An 18,957-nucleotide genomic window follows, 5' to 3' on the forward strand; every position below is an offset into this window, starting at 1 on the left:
AAACCCTAAAGACTTAGCATTTCTGAATTCTTCATCAGTATAAAAACTAACTCCATTGAAAACAAGCTCAGCTTCTGACAATGACAGCAGGTCATGTAAATCCTTTTTCCATTTAATATGTTCATGTGAATCTATCCCACTAGAGATCCTAGAGATTGTTTCAAGATGGTGAACCTTTGGAACAAGGTCTAGTTTGTCTTGGTAAAGTCCATCACCTTTCTCTTTAGTACGGTCCATTTTTTCAAGCACTTTGCGTCTCTATCTCTCACAGCACGGTATCCGGATCAGCAATGTAAAAAAAAAAAAAAAAAAGCTGTCACCCTGGAAAAAGGCAACCACATCTTAAAATGCATTGCAAAGTCACGTGCCCTTTCGAGCCCCATTTTGAATAAAGCTTTGTGCGAGTAAATGCACGTCATTATCAGATTACTTGAATTTGAGCCCATATAAACAATGCATTCGGAAACCTTTTATAATTCTTTTGTAACAGATCATCTGGAGAGAGTTGTTGTTTGATCAGGGAAACCAATATTCTTAATTTCTACTAAATTTCTCAACTGTTAAGAATGATTGTTTTTTTTTGTGATCTCAGTGTGAATTTGCAGCCATGGAGGGAATGAAAGCTTGTATGATCTACTACCCCAGAGCTTGTGGGTCCCTCAAGGTAAAATATCCTACACCATGCTATGATTTAAGATGTATGGTTTAGCTTTCTGCACATAATGTGGTTTGTTGAACAAATACAATTATTCCAACCTATGGTGATTATGTTTCTGCTCAAGGACAAACTCGGAGCCTATTTTCTCTCCAAAATGGACAGCACAAACAGGAAAACACAAGAGGTGAGTTTCCCTGACAAATTACCTTTACTTGCAAATTGAATAGTCTACTTCCCGTCCCTGTTGGTTAACATGCTGTCTGGGTCCAACTCTCTTCTCTCAGATGGCCTGTCAGGGTTACAGCCGTTTGCCCTGTCTAGGGGGTCTGGCAGACAGGTCGGTGGGGACCGGCAGAGCTGAAGGCTGGACCAATCAGATTCAATGTCTGCTGGCCTCAGCCAACGGCATTCTGGCCGAGATCTACCAAGGTTTCGAAACAGGTACGCTTTCCTGTCAGTGATGAAAATGTTCCTCTGTAGACGGGGACACTCCTTGTTGTGCTACAAAGAACAATGTTGCATAATGAGTTATAAACATACTTTTAATCTTGGCATAGATTAGTGGTCCTCAGTTCCGTTCCTTGAGATCTTGGATCAAACGCATCTGAATCAAATAATGAGGTCATTAGCATAAATCTGGAGAACCAAGCAGGTCAATCAGCCATTTGATTCAGGTGTGTTGGATCAGGGACTAAAGGTTCCAAGGCACCGGACCTTGAGGATTGGAACTTAGGACCATTGGTGTAGATACAAGTTTTTTTAATAGAAGTCAACAAAATACTGCTCATGCAACTAAAGACAAACCAGTTTGTTTAAACAGCACATTTTCATTAGATAATGTTGCCCAAAGGTTAGGCAACCAAAAATACCACTGACGTGATTAAAATGCTTGCCAATGAAAAACAGTACAATAAGTAATTAAAACAAATAAAATTTTGACTAAGGCTATTTAAAACAGACAGTTTTGTGTCAACATGTGCTAAAACTCAGTCCATAAAAATTGTTTTACGCTACAGATTTAAAATGATTGTGTTTGTGCAGATCTAATACTGTATATTACAGAATTTGGGACCTGCCACCAAGAAGCCTCTGTCGCCTCCATGGTTGGGTTTAGACCTTGGAATGAACAATGTCTATGATTTGGACCTTATTGGACCTTTTTAAATTGAATCCTTTTAAATGACAAGAAGCCAGTGCATAATAATATGTTTTCAGAAAGAGCTGTGTTGTGTTTTTGTATAGATTTAGAGAAGGCATATGACAGGATGTTGAGAGAGGAGCTGTGGTATTGTATGAGGAAGTAGCAGAGAAGTGGTGCGGGACTTGTACGGGTGTGGTAAAACATTGGTGAGGTGAACTCTGCTGTAGGTGTTACAGAGGACTTTGACTATACGACTAGTTGGTGTGAGAGAAGAAGGTGCAGAAGATGGGGTTAGATGGAGAAAAATGACTCACTGTGGCAAACCCTGAAAGGAAAAAGCTTAAATAAAGTAGAGAGGCCAACACTGTGATTATATACTGCTTTCGTTTTGTACCAGTCAGCAGATGAGCAGCTGCATGTTGAACTAACTGGAGATGATGAGCATCTGCAATGGTAGGTGTCCCAGTACTGGGACTATGGCATATTAAATGTGTTGGCCAGAAAGAACTTTGACATTTCTGTTCTTGAAGGGAATGTACCGGCTTTACTCTGAGCTTCTAGATAAAATAAATTTTATTTTTCCACTGGACTAATATTTAAACGTTTTGTGCATATGGAGTCAGGGTTTCCCCCACCGTATTATAAGGCTGGCGGGCCACCATGCTGTACTCGGCCCCCGTCAGGCTAAGCGTCGCTTGCTTACTTGAAATGCTAGATGTTCTCAATTTTTGACAGCAGTATAAAATGTTCAGTAAAGTTCCCATCTGGGAGAAAACCTCCGTAAACTGACGTGCAAGCTGATATTAGCTTTATCCACGCTATGGTGACCCTCCTAGTGAGGAGTGTTGTGTGTTAGCTCCCCCCCCCCCCCCCATGTTTACTTTGTCACAGTTTTTTAAACCAAAAATGCCCATTATTATTAAGCATGGGGAACTTTTACTTTTACAACAGCAGATAAATTGAACAGTGGGAATTTTAGTTGGAATTCTGTTAATCCTCAGAATGATGCAATAACACATAATGTTCGATGCAGGGATCTCTCTGAATGCTTATTTTTCCTCTGATTGTTTTAGCGATGCGAACCTAGTTGTTGAAATAGCCTTTCTAATTTCAATTACTTTTTTTTGTCATAGAGCATCAAAGTGCTGCATCTCTGCTTTTGCCCCTAGTGTGCTCTAAAACAACTTGTGTTGTTCTGTCACAGATGAAGCTGTGCAGTACCGAGGTCCAGGTGTGGAGCTACCCTTTGCTCATCTTGATCAAAGCGATCCGCTGCTCTTTCTGCAGCTCCAGCACAGATATACAGCTCTTTGCCTGGCAATTAAGCACACACTCAGGTAGGAAACGCTTGTCCCTGAGGCAGAGGGATTAACGGTTTAATGCTTTAGTATTAATGACATGTTTAAGTTTGAATTTGCTCCAGTTCTTACCCCTTAGATTTTTCTTGTTCTGAAAACTATTTAATCCAATTGGCCTGGTTACATTTGACAGCTTTAACTAGAGCAGCTAAATCGGTTAAATTATTAGAAACTGTCTTGCAGCGCATTATTTTTGAAAAATCAGGAGCTGCATCCAGCTGCAGTTGTGACTCACTAACGTCTAAGAGAAAAAAGGATCTGGATTTCAAGGAATTAAGAGGGAGAGAAGAGGAAAAAAAAGCATAAATGTTTTTTCTGACAGAAATGTTTAGTTTGATGTAGCCTCAGTATGAATGTTTCATCAACAGTACATTAAACACCTTTATCTAATAATTGTAATAATAAGCATACATCAGGAAAGTGATGATAATAATGTGCAGAATGCTTCTTCAATGTTTCAGTTGTTGAATGTGTCCCTTCTTCTCTCCATTAGAGCGGATCCTGCATCAGCCGTACAGCTACCTGTCAGACCCATACTCAACCTGGTGTGCCGAGCACTTGCTGTCAACTCCAAGAGTATTGTGAGCCGACAAACACGCATATTATTTTACTTTCATAATAATCAAGTTAACATTAACATATTGTGGTAACTTTCTGATGATGGTAAATCAGAACAGTCAATACACTTTAAAGTTTTTAGACTTTGCTGACTTTACTAAGTTTTGATAAATCTTTCTCACTTGGTTTTATCTTTATTGAATTAACAATTTAACACTCTCAAAATTAAACAATTTTAAGAGTGTTTTTGGACTCTTAAAATTTAAATAATTTTAAAGGGCATTAAAACCCCAGAACCTACTGAGAGTGGAATTTGTTTTACCATGGCTTCCATACAGGAATATAATGTTTTGGATGTGTGATGTCATCGTGATATTCTGTAGAGGGACTAGAGTGACTGGTTCACATAGCAGGTTGGTTTGGATTTAAAATAAATTAACAGAATATTGTTATATGATTTGAACACGGCTGATTGTAGCCCTTAAACAGGGAAACACAGAGCGATGTTCAATAAAGAAATTAGGAATTAGCCTCAGTAATACTAATGGTAGATATGTGCAGCACCAGTGTTCAAAACTGATAGTTTAAATTTGTTGTTTATCAAATGCTACAAAAAAAAAACAACAAAGAAAGGAAACGGGTCATTATTAGAATTAAAAAGCCAACAACAGCTGAGGAAAACATGGAGCATTACAGCCCTGGTAACGCAGATGTTTGCCAAACTAAAGTGGTAATTCAGATGTATTCATATTTGGCCTTTTTTGTCAGAATTTAACTGCAGATGGAAGTCTGAGGTTGTTGGTGCTGCCCAGTATTCACATCAGCACGTTGGAGGTGCTGGCAGAGCTTATCACAGTGTGAGTACATCCATACTTCTGTCCATATCTCTCTCTCTCTCCTCTCCTCTTCGATCGAGAGCGAAGTAGTAGAAGAGAGAGAGAGCTGAGAGAGGCTCTCTCTCTCTCTCTTCTCTCTCTCTCTCTCTCTCTCTCTCTCTCTCTCTCTCTCTCTCTCTCTCTCTCTCTCTCTCTCTCTCTCTTATTTATTTATTTATTTATTTATATATTACATATTACCTTGGTTCCATAAAAGTACAATAAAAAAATGTAAGGTTCCATATATTTTTTTAACATTTTTTGTCTCTTGTATTGGAAGATAAAATTTGTATAGCTATATAGCTACATTACACATAGATTGAAAGATTTCAAGCATTTATTGTCATTTTGATGATGGATTACTGATAATGAAAACTCAATATTCAGTGATTGCAAAAATTATATTACATTAGATCAGTATAAAAATATATTTTAAACTGAAATGTCAGGCTTCTGAAAAGTGTGTTCATTTCTAGTCCCTCAATGGGGCATTTCTCAAATGACGTCACATTTTCACGGAGACAGTCCGGTTTCCTGGCTGGTTGGATACTAATCATTTTGGAAGATGATCACGTCCCAGGAGCTTAATTTCAACCTTCATCAATCGTGAAACCCAGCGTAGAACAGCTTAAACGTTGGATGAAATGTAGCAGGCTCAAAATGAGCGGAAAGAAAAGCAGTATTATTAGAAAGGTTTGATTCACAATGAATCAAACCCGAGGAACAAACCCACTGAATCTACATGGAACCTACAGCTGTAGAGAAGAAATATACGTATTATTACAGGCCTGTTTTAAATTATTAAAACATAGTAAACATAATAATTTAAAACATAGGGATGTAATAATACATATATTTTTTCTTAGCATCAGGTAAGAAATTCTACGTGAATAAATCTTGTTAAAACACTAAGGTCACTTGTGGAGTACCACAGGGTTTAGTCCTTGGGCCAATTCTCTTTACTCAATTCTACGTGAATAAATATACTTAAAAACAGCCAATCATTGCGCTGTAATCAGACACTCAGATCCCGTCTCACCTACACACACACACACACACACACACACACACACACACACACACACACACACACACACGAGAGAGAGCACTAAAACAGAGAACCCTGACAGAGGCGATATTCAGGACAGATGTGTTTGCGATGCATGCGTCTGAATTTAGTAATTTGACATCATTTAAGGAATGTCCTATTGGCTCCGCACACGCAAGACAATCTTACTTGCTCTTCCGCTCCTCGGGGGATCGCATGAATAAGATCTTCCAAATCTATTCTGGTCTTGTTTTTTTCTACTGAGGCCTTCCTCTTCCTTTCAGAACTTTGTATGAGAGTTTGCTTCTTGCAAATCTCATTTTCAAGTACACTGTGTGAGCAGTGTCGCTACAATGAACAGCTAAAACCACGCAGGCGGCAGGCGGAAACTAACAAGGAACTTACATGCACACTGGCGTTACGTGAGTGTGTCAGAATGATTGGCATGTGGGACAACCAATAGATAATAATCCCTGCGATTCAGTCCGAATGCTAGGATTGGTCAGACTTTTTACAGGCCTGCAGCTTTCACAGAGATCTAATTTTTACCTCTTTTTTTCTGAATATATATATTGACTACTGTCAGGATTGGAGGACGATTTCACCCAGTATAACAAAAAATGTTTCTGAACAGGATTACCAGCTATAGCTTTAAAGAGTAGAATAGTATGAATGTATAAAGGAACTCATGCTAAGAATTTTCTGTGTGGTTCTGACTCTGTTCTTTGCAGAGTCCGTAACGGCATGATCCAGTATGCTGCTGTAATACAGAGGCTGTTTTCTCAAACACTGTCTGCATGGGCAGCTTCACCTGAAACTAATGTTGGCCAACAAAGAGCTTACAGGTATGTAACAGCCATACACTGTTTTTAGTGGTGGCATATATAGGCTGTGGTGTTATCAAAAAAGAGAATGTTTCCATGTTTTTGTATGGTTTTCTTAATATTGCATAAAGTGGTGGTTAGCTGTACCAATGGGAAATCTTCAGTGGTGATGAAGACAACCAATGAAAATCTTGTTTATAGCACTGGAGTTTGTTTCACTTTTAATCTGCTTTATTTTAGGTGAAATCCAAAAAAGGTCAGATTAATACTGGAATGATTTACTTGTTCAGGTGTTTGTTTTAATATATCCCATCTCCCATGGGGGTGATGCCCTTGCTTGCAATTCCCTCGATAAAACCCTAAAGGTTTTTAAAAAAAATCCAATGATAGGTTTTATCCATTTGCAGCACTGCCGGCTGCTTCTCCAATGCTGTTTTGCCCTGTGATGATTTTGCTGGATATAGAATAATGTATAAAGTTTATAATTTATTGTTCACCACAGACTTTGAGCAACCAAACATGTTAATTTTTAAACATTTTGTCCCCCTGGGTACCCTGGATACTCTTTCCTTCTTCGTTGTCCATAGCCTTGGCTTTGGATTTCTGGCTATGTGGCTGACTGTCTGAATAACAGGATATCTTTTCTATATCAAATATATTCACATGTTGTTGCAATCCAAACAACCAGGTGCACATCAGTGAATTATTAGTGCTTAGGAAAGGACTGTATTTATGTTAAGGTGTTGTAGAAGACATTATTCAACCATTGGACCTTTTCTGCCTCTATGTTCACCCTACAGCTCAGTGAGGGTATCTGTGTACAGAACCTTAGAACTATGGGTCAAGCTTGTTGGAGCTTCAGCTAATATCCTTCAAGGAACCTCCAGCCATGCAGAACTTCTGTTTAACCACTTGCTTGGTGACATCACGCCTGGTGCAGAATCTGTGAAGGTAAAAGGAGTTTGTATATTAAGTTAAGAAAAGCATTTAGAGTTAAATTCTGGCAGAAAAAATAGCTTAATTACCCTCTCCATCCCTTTTTTTTTTGTCCTCCAGCTGCGCGCGGGTCTTTCGGTTGATGTGGTTCCTGGAGGAAAACCTGGCCCTCGTAGAACAAAACCGTTAGTCATAGCAGATACAGTGGGCCCATCACTCCAAAGAAAAGGAGACCCTCTGTCAAACCAGGATACCTGCCTGTCAGCCCTCAAAGGTTAGAGGCCTTTGTTTGAAAATGTCCTAATGCATCTCAAAAATCAAAAAAAGTTGAGTAGGTCGTCAGGACGAGTTCTTCGTTGTTGAAACGTTTTGTCTCTTCCCCAAGAGACTTCTTTAGTCTGAGGAGTGTCAGGTAAACCCAAACCTATAAGCAGTACCTTAGCATAGTGGACCAAAAAGTTTTCCTGTCACATTCAATACACGTGTTGCTCACATGCAAAAGAGGACCATCAGACTATATGTTTGAGTAAATATATTTATATAGTTATTTATGTAACATACGTCATCTCAATGTACTTTACAAAGTCATTTCAAACAAATCATACAGACAAACAAATTGAGAATATAAAGTTAAAAGTTGAAGTAAATAATGCTAAATTAAAGAGTAGAAGGAGAATTCAGAGTGGGGGTAATAGGTCTTAATGTCCTCCAGCAGTCTAAGCCGGTGGCAGCATAAATACAGAGAAAGCTCAGGATAAGCTAAGCCACTATAAGCCTAGTCTTCAAAGTAGTAGAGGGTGTCTGCTTCATGGACCAAATTTTAGAATTGGTTCCACAGGAGAGGAGCTTGATAACTATAAGATCTGCCTCCCATTCTACTTTTAGGGACTCTAAGAACCACCATTAGACCTGCAGAGAACAAAGTGCTCTGTTAGGAACATATGGGGCAGTCACATTTTTGATGTATGATGGAGCTTGATTATTAAGGGCGTTACAAGTTTTTCAGCATCACTCTTGGACAGAATATTTCAAATCTGGGCAATTAGGGGTGATTAAAGGAGGTGGTCAAAAAGGAAACCCTTGAAATATGTGGAATATGGGATTTAAATGACATGTCTTGGTCAAAAATAACAGCAAGATTTTTTTTACTTCATTACTAGAGGCTATCCAGATTATGTGATGATTAAGAGGCTTATTTTTTTGAGGACTCTGGTCCAAAAATTACAACTTCAGGAAATTTAAAGTAATCCTAGGTTTTGATGTCATCAAGACATGCCTGTAGTCGAAGTAATTGATTGGATTCATCAGGATTTATGGATAAATATAGCTGAATGTCATCAGCATAATAGTGGAAATTAATCCCATGCTGTCTAATAATTTTACCAATCGCAAACATATTGTTGTGCAATTATACACTGTTTAAAGTTGTTTAATGTTTATTAAATAACCCTCTGTTAAGTATTGTCTTGTGATGATCAGCTCTTAAGCTGATATAAAGACAATGGTTGAAAGGGATGAATTCAAGCACTAGCGATCTTTTAACACCAAAACCTACACACACATAGAATAAAGGAGTGACAACTTATTTTCAAGTCCAAAAATTTAATAACAGAAATAAAATTAACATCCAAGAACATCACTATGTAATGCTGTTTATCTGAATTAACACAATATTTCGATTAACAAATCCTCTCTACTAGGCTAGTGAAACTTAACTAAACTACTAAGCAAAATGAAGATAAAAAGAAGCTAAGCTAAGAAACTATTTACACGCGAAAACAAACAAAAGACAAAACAAAAGTGGTTGGTCATAATCAGAATAATTGAGTGAATCCTTGTTCACTGCAGATCTGATAAAAGAAAAACATGGAGTGGAGTTAAAAACACTTGGCGTGTATTTCAGTCCATTCACAATGCAAAGCCCAAGTTAAACAAAACATTATTTGATGAAATAATATTTTGTTGAAGTTAAAGAACCAAAGTTCACCTTAAAGAATGTGAATCGTGTTTAAATTAGCTTAACTAATTCAGAACAACATTTGACATGTGTTTCAACCCATTCACAATGCAAAGCACAAGTTAACCAGAACATTATTTTGAGAAAATAACATTCTGGTTACTGATTTGCCCAGTGAAGTCATTTAAACCCTTACGATCGAGTTTGTTAATGCGATTCTCCCGCTGGGCGTCTGGGGTCACTGTTGCAAATCGGTGGCTAAGAGGTTACAACAAAAAGTTATCAAAATTGCCTTTACACCAACATTAATATTCGATAGTGATACAGGGATAAGGCTCATAGCACCATCGAAGGATGGCAGAGCCGAATGATTAAGCTATGTGCTTTAAACGAACTCCTTTTGAAATGTCCGGGACCGGATCTTAGCGAGGCTAATAGCATTAAGGCTAGCGTGATCTACTTGTTAGCCCTTTGTTCTAAAGCAATATATGTCCGAGTTACATACATTTCCCAATAAACCTTTTTACTTCACCCTCAGCTCCCTGTCCAACCCTGTCTTTTGTCTCGCGTCAGTTCTGTCCAGTTTGGCCATTCACGGAAGGAGCGTTGAAGGAGGGAAGTTGTTGACTTGTTGTTGGCGGGCTACCGTTTAGCTATGCAGCACCACATGGTCGGGGTCGGAGGCCTGGTGTCCTGCAGACAGTCTCTGACTTGGATGCAGTCCGATCTGAGCAGGGGTTTTTCTCAGAATTCCACAGCGGGTCATTCTGCTGGCTTTTCGGCGGAATCTGGGGTTCTCTTCCCTGTACAGGCTGAGGAGAAAAACAACAAAACTGTTTTGGCATGCAGGATCCTTCACAGCTGGCCTCCCGCTGAGAGAAGGGCAGTCCCAGCTGACTCCCTCTCCTTTGCGGCTGTGTCTCCTTTGCAGCAGGATAGAATTATTTTTGTCACCTCTTCCCTACTTTTCAGAATCCAATCTGAGATCAACTATGTATCATGGTGTTATTATAGCATAACAATATACATAGTAAAGAGAATTGGCCCAAGGACTAAACCCTGTGCTACTCCACAAGTGACCCTAGTGTTTTAACAAGATTTATTATTAACATGAACAAACTGGATTTAAACCAGCTTAATGCCGTGTCCAGACCAAAAGCCTTTTGAGCATGCTGTCTAGAGCCTCAATGCTCTGATGACGCATCTGGCAAAGGAGCTCCCATTGGGAGGAGTTACCCTGTTCTTTTCTTCTGCGGGTAAAATTGTGGATGAAATCAAGAGAGTGGCTTGGCTTTACTTACTGAATAATGTAATTGCGCCGTGTCTGAATTCACCACATAATTCAGAGGCGTTTTAAGTTTGGTGAATTTCACCACCCACTGCAGGAGCTGCACGCTGACAAGGGTCACTTTCAGTTCTATTTATGTCTCACCCGAGTCCAGTTTGACAACCTTCTGACCGGCATCGGAGTCTGCATCTCCCACCAGTATAACAAATACAGATGCCCCATTTCAGCTGAAGAGTATCTGTTCATCTGTCCCAGGTTAGTGGGCATCTCGATAACATTTATCAGTAATCCGAAATAAAAATATTTTTCCTGTTGGAAAACCCCATACTACATCAAATAAAGGAGTCTCTCTGATTGGTTGACACTGCGTCCAGCTGCAAAAGATCAGGTTTTCCAACTCTTGCGTCAGTCGCTCTAGAGGCGCTTGACATGCGTCAAACCAAATTTGCAGCACAAAACGTGCTGAAAGCTTCAAAGCGCAATTTCTCTCGCAGCCCCCTGAGGTGCATCCACCATAGACTTTGCATGTAAATCCAATGCCCTTGATGCTCAAAAGGCGTTTGGTCTGAACGCAGCATAATGCTTTTCCCTTAATCCCTACAGTACGTTCAAGTCTTTCTTGGAGAATATTGTGATCAACTGTGTCAAATGCAGCACTAAGATATAAGAGGCGAAGTATAGACACAAATCCATTATATGAGGCCATGAGAATATCATTAGTGACCTTCACCAGAGCTGTTTCAGTGCTGTGATGCGCTCTGAAGCCTGACTGAAACTCTTCAAACAGGTTATTATTTTGTAAATGTTCAAATACTTGATTAGCAACTACTTTCTCAGGTATTTTAGATGGGAAAGGAAAATTTGATATAGGTCTGTAATTTATTAAGTAAATGTTTGATAAGATACTTTAAAAGCCTGTGGTACATATCCATTTACTAAGGATAGATTAATCATGTCTAAAATTGTGGACATTAATCAAATGGAATACTTCCTTAAAGGAGAAGTCCGGTCAACAAGGAAAAATCAGTGAATCATTAGCTATACCTAAAACGAACACGTTCGTGGTGATTTAATGAGTTTAGTGTTAATCAATAAGAAAATAAAAGCATAAATTGTCGTCTCGATCACTGTGTATGAGCCCAAATATGGGCAAAAATGGCCGCCTGACATCACATCCTGTGATGAAATGTTGCTGTAAGGCACTGCACTCTACAAGCTCATTCAATAGGAACTGTTGTACACAGCTGCGATCAACAACAATTATTTCGGATTTCGAGAGGACTTCACCGTTGAAATTCACGAGAGCTATTGATAAAGTGACAATGCCCACGCGCATGGCAGTTGGATGTTCCAATACATCGGGTAAAAGTGAAAAAAACATTAGTTTTTTCACCTTTTCAATTCATGATCTACCACGGGCTCTTTCGTTGGATTGCCAACTTGCCATCGAACTTCTAGCCAGAGAGAAAACACGTTATCTGTAGCCAACATTTCGAAGAAGAATGTCTTCAAGATGACATTCGAGCGATACTTTTTGGTAGGTTTTTCTTTTTTATAATGTATAATTTGCGAGGACATTTGGTTACCCGTCCAGAGGAGTGGAGTGATATGACACACTTGGAAAGAATGCTCACTGTTGCAAAGCCCACTTATTTTATGCAACTTTGGTCTTCTTTTTTCTAAAGTCGCTTGTAAATTTCTTGAGCTGCGGATTGCAGTTTTTTTTGGGCTTGCTTCTGAAAGTGAAGTCGCTTGTTTGGGCTCTAAACTAAGTGACGGAGCTAATCCTGATATGAGCAGAGTGAATAAACTCAGAAGGAGCCGCTCTGCCTGTATTTTCTGCAGTTTACGGTTGCAATAACTGATGATAACTGATGAAAGTAGATTAGGCTGTGCAGATCACTATTTTGAGCAGAGATTGATTCTAAAGATGAGTTTTTACTCCCTGGTAACATTGCAGAACCCAACCCATAAACTGTACTTTAATGCTTATTTGTTGTCTTTTTGTCTCTAAAATGTAAAATTCATATAACTTTAAATTTAAATGCTTAATAAAAATAAAAAAAATATTTCCGCATGAAAACAGGTATTTATTTACAAGGGGGCAGATAGGGCATTGGGACTTACGTTCAATGCATTAACGGGCTCAACAGCCGATCCCACAACCTGACGTCACAAACTGGGAGGTGGCAGTACTGTTCTTCACCAAGACGAATGCCTCCATAAAAGCATATTCAAATGGAAATTACTTTTAATTAAAAAAGCTTGTAATTTATTGGACCGTATGTAATAATTTTATATTTAAAGTACTTTCAGCAGTTTGAAATCTGATTTTGACCGGACATCTCCTTTAAAGGTGCATAGCCACGTTATTTGACTTTTTTTTGTTTATACATCAATAACTCCCTGTTTTCACATCCTGCTGGCTTATTAGTTGTTTTTTGGTGTTTTATGCTTTGTTTTTGCTCAATTTGTTAGTAAATAAAGACCTTTGTGTATGTTTTTAATAACGACGGAAGTAAATAAAAACCTGTTGTTGCGCTAAACATTTTTACTCCATCATGATACATTGAAATCGGGAACATTTCCGGGGACAGGTCATCCAAAACGGGGACTGTCCCTGGAAGTCGGGACGTCCGGTCACCCTACCGGAGGGACGAAGTGATATACCCTTAGCTATCTCTATAGTTAGACTTAGGCTGCTGGAGGACATCAGGGTCTATTTTTCTCACTCTGCTGAGTTCTCCTACTGTTTTCCAATTTGCATTGCTTGTTATTATTTCATCTTTACCCTTTTGTTCTGTCATTTTTTTCTTCATAGTAGGTACACCTGGTCTGGCGTTCTGTTAGCTGTGACATTATCCAGGGAAGATGGATCACCCGCTATTACCATATAAAAGATTCCTGGATCAATGTGTGCTTTTTTGTTTCTCCTATTGTGTCTCTGCTCTGTCTTGTGTAACCCCCAGTCGGCCGAGACATTACCTTTCACACTGAGCCTGATTCTGCCAGAGGTTTTTCCTTCCCGTTAAAGGGGAGTTTTCCTCTCCACTGTTGCTTCATGCTTGCTCAGTGTGAGGAATTGCTACAAAGCCATGGACAATGCAGACAACTGTCCCTGTTGCTCTATGCTCTTTCATGAGGAGTGAATGCTGCTTGTCAAAACTTGATGCAATCTACTGGGTTTCCTTAGATAGGAAATTTTTGCCCAATCTGTATAATCTGATCCAATCTGTATATTCTGGTCCAATCTGTATAATGTGACCGAATTTGACCTAGGAAAGTGCCTTGAGATGACATATATCATGAATTGGTGCTATATAAATAAAATTCAATATTACACACTTGGGAAGAATATGTAATGTGCCTTATAATCCGGTGCGCCATAAGGTTGGAAAAATACGGTATATAACTTTATCATGATCAAACGATTTTTGGTCTTTTTTTATCATATAATGTAGCTAATTACCTTTTAGTAACTTTGTTAGGACTGGGTCTAACAGACAAGTTGAAGGTTTAGATGAAGCTAAAATTTTAGTTAACTCAGAGCTATTGCGTCTAAACAGTTCAAACAACGATTAGGTTTTATAGATTCCTCCAATGCTGCCTCACTTACTGAGGATGGGGTAATCATGTTTGGGAGGATGCCAATGATTTTATTTTTTAATAGAATAAATTTTATTTACAAAGAATCCCATAAAGTAATTACTGCAGAAAGCTAAGGGAGTGGATGGATAAACAGAGCTCTGACTCTGGGTGTTTGGTAACTGTACTAAAGAGAAACCTAGGATTATTTTTATTCTTAATGATGAAAAGTATGCTGCTCTAACTCTGAACGGTCTTTTTATACAACAGTAGACTGTTTTTCCAGAGTAGGTAGAATTCTTCTAGATGTGTAGAGTGCCCTTTTCTCTCCAATTTCCAAATTTTGTGCTTGAAAAGGGATACCTCTAAATTAAACCAGGGAGCCAGTTTCCTATGAATAATCACCATCTTTTTCAAGGGGGCTACTTGTCCAATGCAAAAATGTAACAAGGAAGTGACACCGTCAACTGAAGCATCAATTTGTGAATGGGAAGAAATAAGATCGCTGCCGTGTTCTGGGCATTCTGTGGTACTGAGGAAATTAAAAGGGGGACATATTCTTTAAAGTTTGATACAGCATTATGTGATAAAGATCTACTATAATGAATTTTTCTTTGGAGGTGGAGAATTAAGTAAAATTAAACTCAAAGGTTATTATAAAATGGTTGGCTTGGACAGTCTTCTTATCACTTAACAGCTTTTAAACCCCAAAACACATTAGAGCAAAGACTGGTTCACCCATAAGATACATTTTCTGGCACAAACAGAGCAATGTTGTGTATGCTGTTAAATCCCAGGAAGACTGTGACCAGTAATATCAGAGAAACAAAGCGCCCCCTAGCCAGAAGGACGGCTCAGAACAGCAACATCATCAAGCTCAGATTCTGCAGTTTACAGGCCAGCTTATCCTGAACAGAGAGGAACATTGGATTGAAAGGGGAGTAAAGGAACCAATTCTTGTGAAGAGAAACATTCTTTCATTAAACAGGGGTACTGGACTCCGGGTCCAACTGTCCCCCTCTTACAATGCTGTTAATGCAAGGTTGACTCAGCCCCCTGAAACAATAAGTGGCCATCATAGCACTAATGATTGGTTGGTAGCCTGATGGTCGTCTTTTGTGTGTGAGCAATAAGTTTTGGTTGTCACTGTTAAACTTGTTGATGCACTAGGCAAAGGTATTGCTATAAGGTTGAGTTTACCAGAAACATCTCAGATTGAAGAGGTCTCTTGGAGAAAAGACAAAATGTTTCAAAGGAGTACAAACCGTCCAGAGGACCTACTCAACTTTTTTTGATTTTTTTATTCTCCTAAGTGTTCTGATATAGGATGGGTGTGGTTCTGTTCTAATGTGCTCTTAAAGATTTTCTTTTTTTCCAGTGTTAAGAAGCATCATTCAGACCAGTGGGACACTTCTAAAGGATGATATACACAAGGTAAATGTCAACTGAAATTTCTTATTGATTTTATAGATTACAAAGCATAATGTTGCTACCAGGCTTATGTTTAGTAAAGAGCTGAGTACAGGCCTTTTAAAAACAGAACTCCAATTCGTAGATAGAAATTAGAAGGGATCATCATCAGATATGTTTCAATCTTGATTTTTGTATTAAAAACAAAATGGAAGCGTTTAATAAGTTTGACAGTACAGGCCAGAGGTTTGTAATCTTGTTGTACCAACTCCGTTCTTAACTGGTGATATTACATGCTTAAGTCGGTCCTTTTTTAGGTTTTTAAATATTTAAGAATATAACTATACTCTTTTTTTATTCTTTCAGCCTTCAGGCATAGTTACCGACTTATAAAAACACGTCAGCTTTCTGAATTTAATAAGTTAAATCTGTTCATCTTCCTCAAAATCAGCCGTGTATCCGCACATACAACACACAAAACAAAACCACCATACATCCTCTCATGCAATAATCCTTTTATAAAAAGTGTCTCTGAAATAATCCTCTTGTCATCTCACCGTTATATCTCTGAAAATCAAAAAGAAAAGTCTTGTTAAAGTCTGCAGTTTTGCATGTTATAATCAAATTTTAAAAATAATGCATGAAAAATAATGTTGGGGCCCAATTATTTCACCCATCTTGGTTTTTACCAATTAAAAATAGGTAAAAGGAATCGTCTCAAAGGGTTGGCATTTCTCTTCACGGTAGCTACCTTCTCTGGGTCAGGTGTGTACTCCACCAAAGATGGTCCTGTCAGCAAGTCTGCTTGTTGCTCTGTGTAGGGTTCTTGTCATGACTGAGATATAAACACATTTATAAGCCATTACAGGTCGCACTAGAAGAGCTCAGGTACCGTACAGAGGGCCAAGTCAAACATTGTCCCATGACTCTGATTTCAGTAAGACTCCAGGTGGAGTCAAATGCAGGATGGTTCAGACATCTGAACACACTTGCGACTGGAGGTAAACATTTGACTAGAGATGGTCCAGTCAAATATTTTCCTACACCAAACAAGTGCACTTAAAAGTGTACTTAGAAATTGTTGCTGTTTTTGGTCAGAATTAATGTATAGTTATATTCCTTTGTTTTTTAAGCATATCTTTGGATATACTTTAAAAATATTAATACATATGATTGTTGAGTTGGAGATGTTTAGGGGACTTTAGAGCAAATGCATTTCTAAAAATACCGTAATGCTCTAAAGTGTGACTTTTTTTTAACCTTGGTTATTGATCTAAAAAGGATTTGGAAGTGGTGTCATTTAACAAGTCTTTCTGCTCTGAAAGTCAGTTGTTATTCGCTAACATAACTGAATCTTTGGGCCCAACAGGATAACGACTTGTATAAAACATTATTTATTCAAAAAGTAAGAATCAAGAATCTTGTCATTATGTATCCATAATGACATTTTTGTGAAACACTGGCTTGAATTCCCACATAACACATAAACACAAATCAAGACATAGGGCTCTCTCTATCTATCTGATAGATTTAAATGTCAAACAGACAGTAGTCATTTTAGAGACAATGTGAATTACTGTGCAATTCCACAAATGTTTCAGACAAAATGTTCTCTGAAAAGTTGACAAGTGTGCAAATAGTCATTAGCAAATATTTGAATGTTCAACTTAAAGAATGGTGCCCTTTGCACGGATGTCCGAATAACACTCCCTAAGAAACTGAAAGTGGGCAAATAGACATGGGAATGTGACAGTGTAAATAATTCTCAGTTGGATCAAGAACCCGTGGAACCAGCAGCAGGTTTGTAAACATGTAACAGTTTATGAACCTGGCTGTGGATTTATTTGATTCTCACCATTGGGCTATAGCCCCAACAGCTTTAAAGTTTCTGAATGTTTTACCCGATGGAAATGGGACAAACACTGTATTGCCTGGGTGGGTGGGGTCTCTGGCAATATGTCTTCTACTTTTCTCGACTCTTGTAGCATAAAACCTTGTCTAGATCTTGTAGACCACATCACACAATCCCCTGTGCTGACCTTACCACCAATGCTAAATTCTTCCTCTCCTCCGCTGTGTAGCTCTCATACCACAGTCATACTTAGACACAGGATGCTTTAAATTGTAGCTCTGTAGAAGTTTATGAAGTTTTAGCAGATTAGAAAGTCCTGTCCGTTTCAGTTTCCTGAGGAAGAAGAGCCGTTGTTGGGCCTTCTTCATCAGGTGGGAGGTGTTCTAAGTACAGGCGAGGTCAGAGTAGATGTGAATGCCCAGGAACTTAAGTCTGTCCACACGCTCCACCACCTGCCCCTGTATGCATAGAAGAGCGTGTGTTTGGTCTTCCTGTACCTCCTGTAGTCCACTATGACCTCTTTGGTCTTGATGGTGTCCAGGATCAGGTTTTCTTGGAGCACCACTGTGCAAAATTCTGGACATCCTCGCTGTAGTGGGTCTCATCATTGTTAGAGATGAGACCCCACCACAGTGTTGTTTTGTCGTCCACAAACTTCACAACCATGTTTGTGCAGTGAACACCAGAACAGTCGTGGGTGAAGAGGGCAGGGCTGAGGACACAACCTTGCTGCGTTCCAGTCAGAGTCCGAAATTAACACTCGCCAGACGCCAAATACGAGTAAATTTTCCGTTTGGCAAATAAATTTCAGAGGGCTAGCTGCCACATGGCGAGTAAATGTTGGCACCAAATAATGTTTTCTAGTCATCATTTGGGTGGATGCTTCTCTATGTTCCTCTGCTGTCAGCTCGTATGACAACAAACACACACATACACAAACACTCACACATGTAATGTGAAAACGACTGCAACTATGTCATGTCCATTTGCTAACAACTAGCGTTTAGCTCAGGTTAATTACGTAGCGGGATTATGTGGATATATTTAGGTGTCAGTCAGACTTACTTTGGCTGGCAAAAAATATGCTTGGCTTGTTGATTTTTACGTCGAACGGGCAACTTGCCCTGTGAATCAGGAAGTTAATTTCGGACACTGGTTCCAGTGTTAAGGATCAGTGGGGCAGATGTGCGTTTCCCAATCCTCACCATTTTGAGCCTGTCGGTAAGGAGGCCACTGATCCAGGAGCACAGAGGTGGAGATAATCCCAGGTTGTGTGGCTTCAAGACCAGCATGCCCGGAAGCATGGTGTTGAAGGCCGAGCTGAAGTCCCCAAATAGCATCCTAACATAGGTGTTGGGATGCTATTTAGACAGCTAGCAGGGACCCCATCCCTGCTAGCTGTTTAATATTTGTATTATTAAAGGTGTGTGTTTTAAATTATTATAGAGCTCATTATAATAGCTCGCC

At 39.0% G+C, this 18,957-nt stretch overlaps 1 protein-coding gene across 2 annotated transcripts in view; it reads left to right on the top strand.

Moving 5' to 3' along the window:
- Nucleotides 1-18,957, top strand: part of pelp1 (proline, glutamate and leucine rich protein 1) — a 41,705-nt gene that overhangs the window by 10,351 nt on the left and 12,397 nt on the right. For both annotated transcript variants that reach the window (XM_012851607.3, XM_036146086.1), the window contains exons 5-14: nucleotides 593-664; nucleotides 783-842; nucleotides 943-1,099; nucleotides 3,004-3,136; nucleotides 3,651-3,738; nucleotides 4,484-4,572; nucleotides 6,370-6,483; nucleotides 7,263-7,413; nucleotides 7,519-7,672; nucleotides 15,607-15,662. In XM_012851607.3, coding sequence (XP_012707061.2) covers nucleotides 593-664; nucleotides 783-842; nucleotides 943-1,099; nucleotides 3,004-3,136; nucleotides 3,651-3,738; nucleotides 4,484-4,572; nucleotides 6,370-6,483; nucleotides 7,263-7,413; nucleotides 7,519-7,672; nucleotides 15,607-15,662 — 1,074 coding nt within the window. The remainder of the gene's footprint in view (nucleotides 1-592; nucleotides 665-782; nucleotides 843-942; nucleotides 1,100-3,003; nucleotides 3,137-3,650; nucleotides 3,739-4,483; nucleotides 4,573-6,369; nucleotides 6,484-7,262; nucleotides 7,414-7,518; nucleotides 7,673-15,606; nucleotides 15,663-18,957) is intronic.

The sequence above is a fragment of the Fundulus heteroclitus genome, chromosome 14, assembly GCF_011125445.2.
Source record: "Fundulus heteroclitus isolate FHET01 chromosome 14, MU-UCD_Fhet_4.1, whole genome shotgun sequence".
Taxonomy (NCBI): domain Eukaryota; kingdom Metazoa; phylum Chordata; class Actinopteri; order Cyprinodontiformes; family Fundulidae; genus Fundulus; species Fundulus heteroclitus.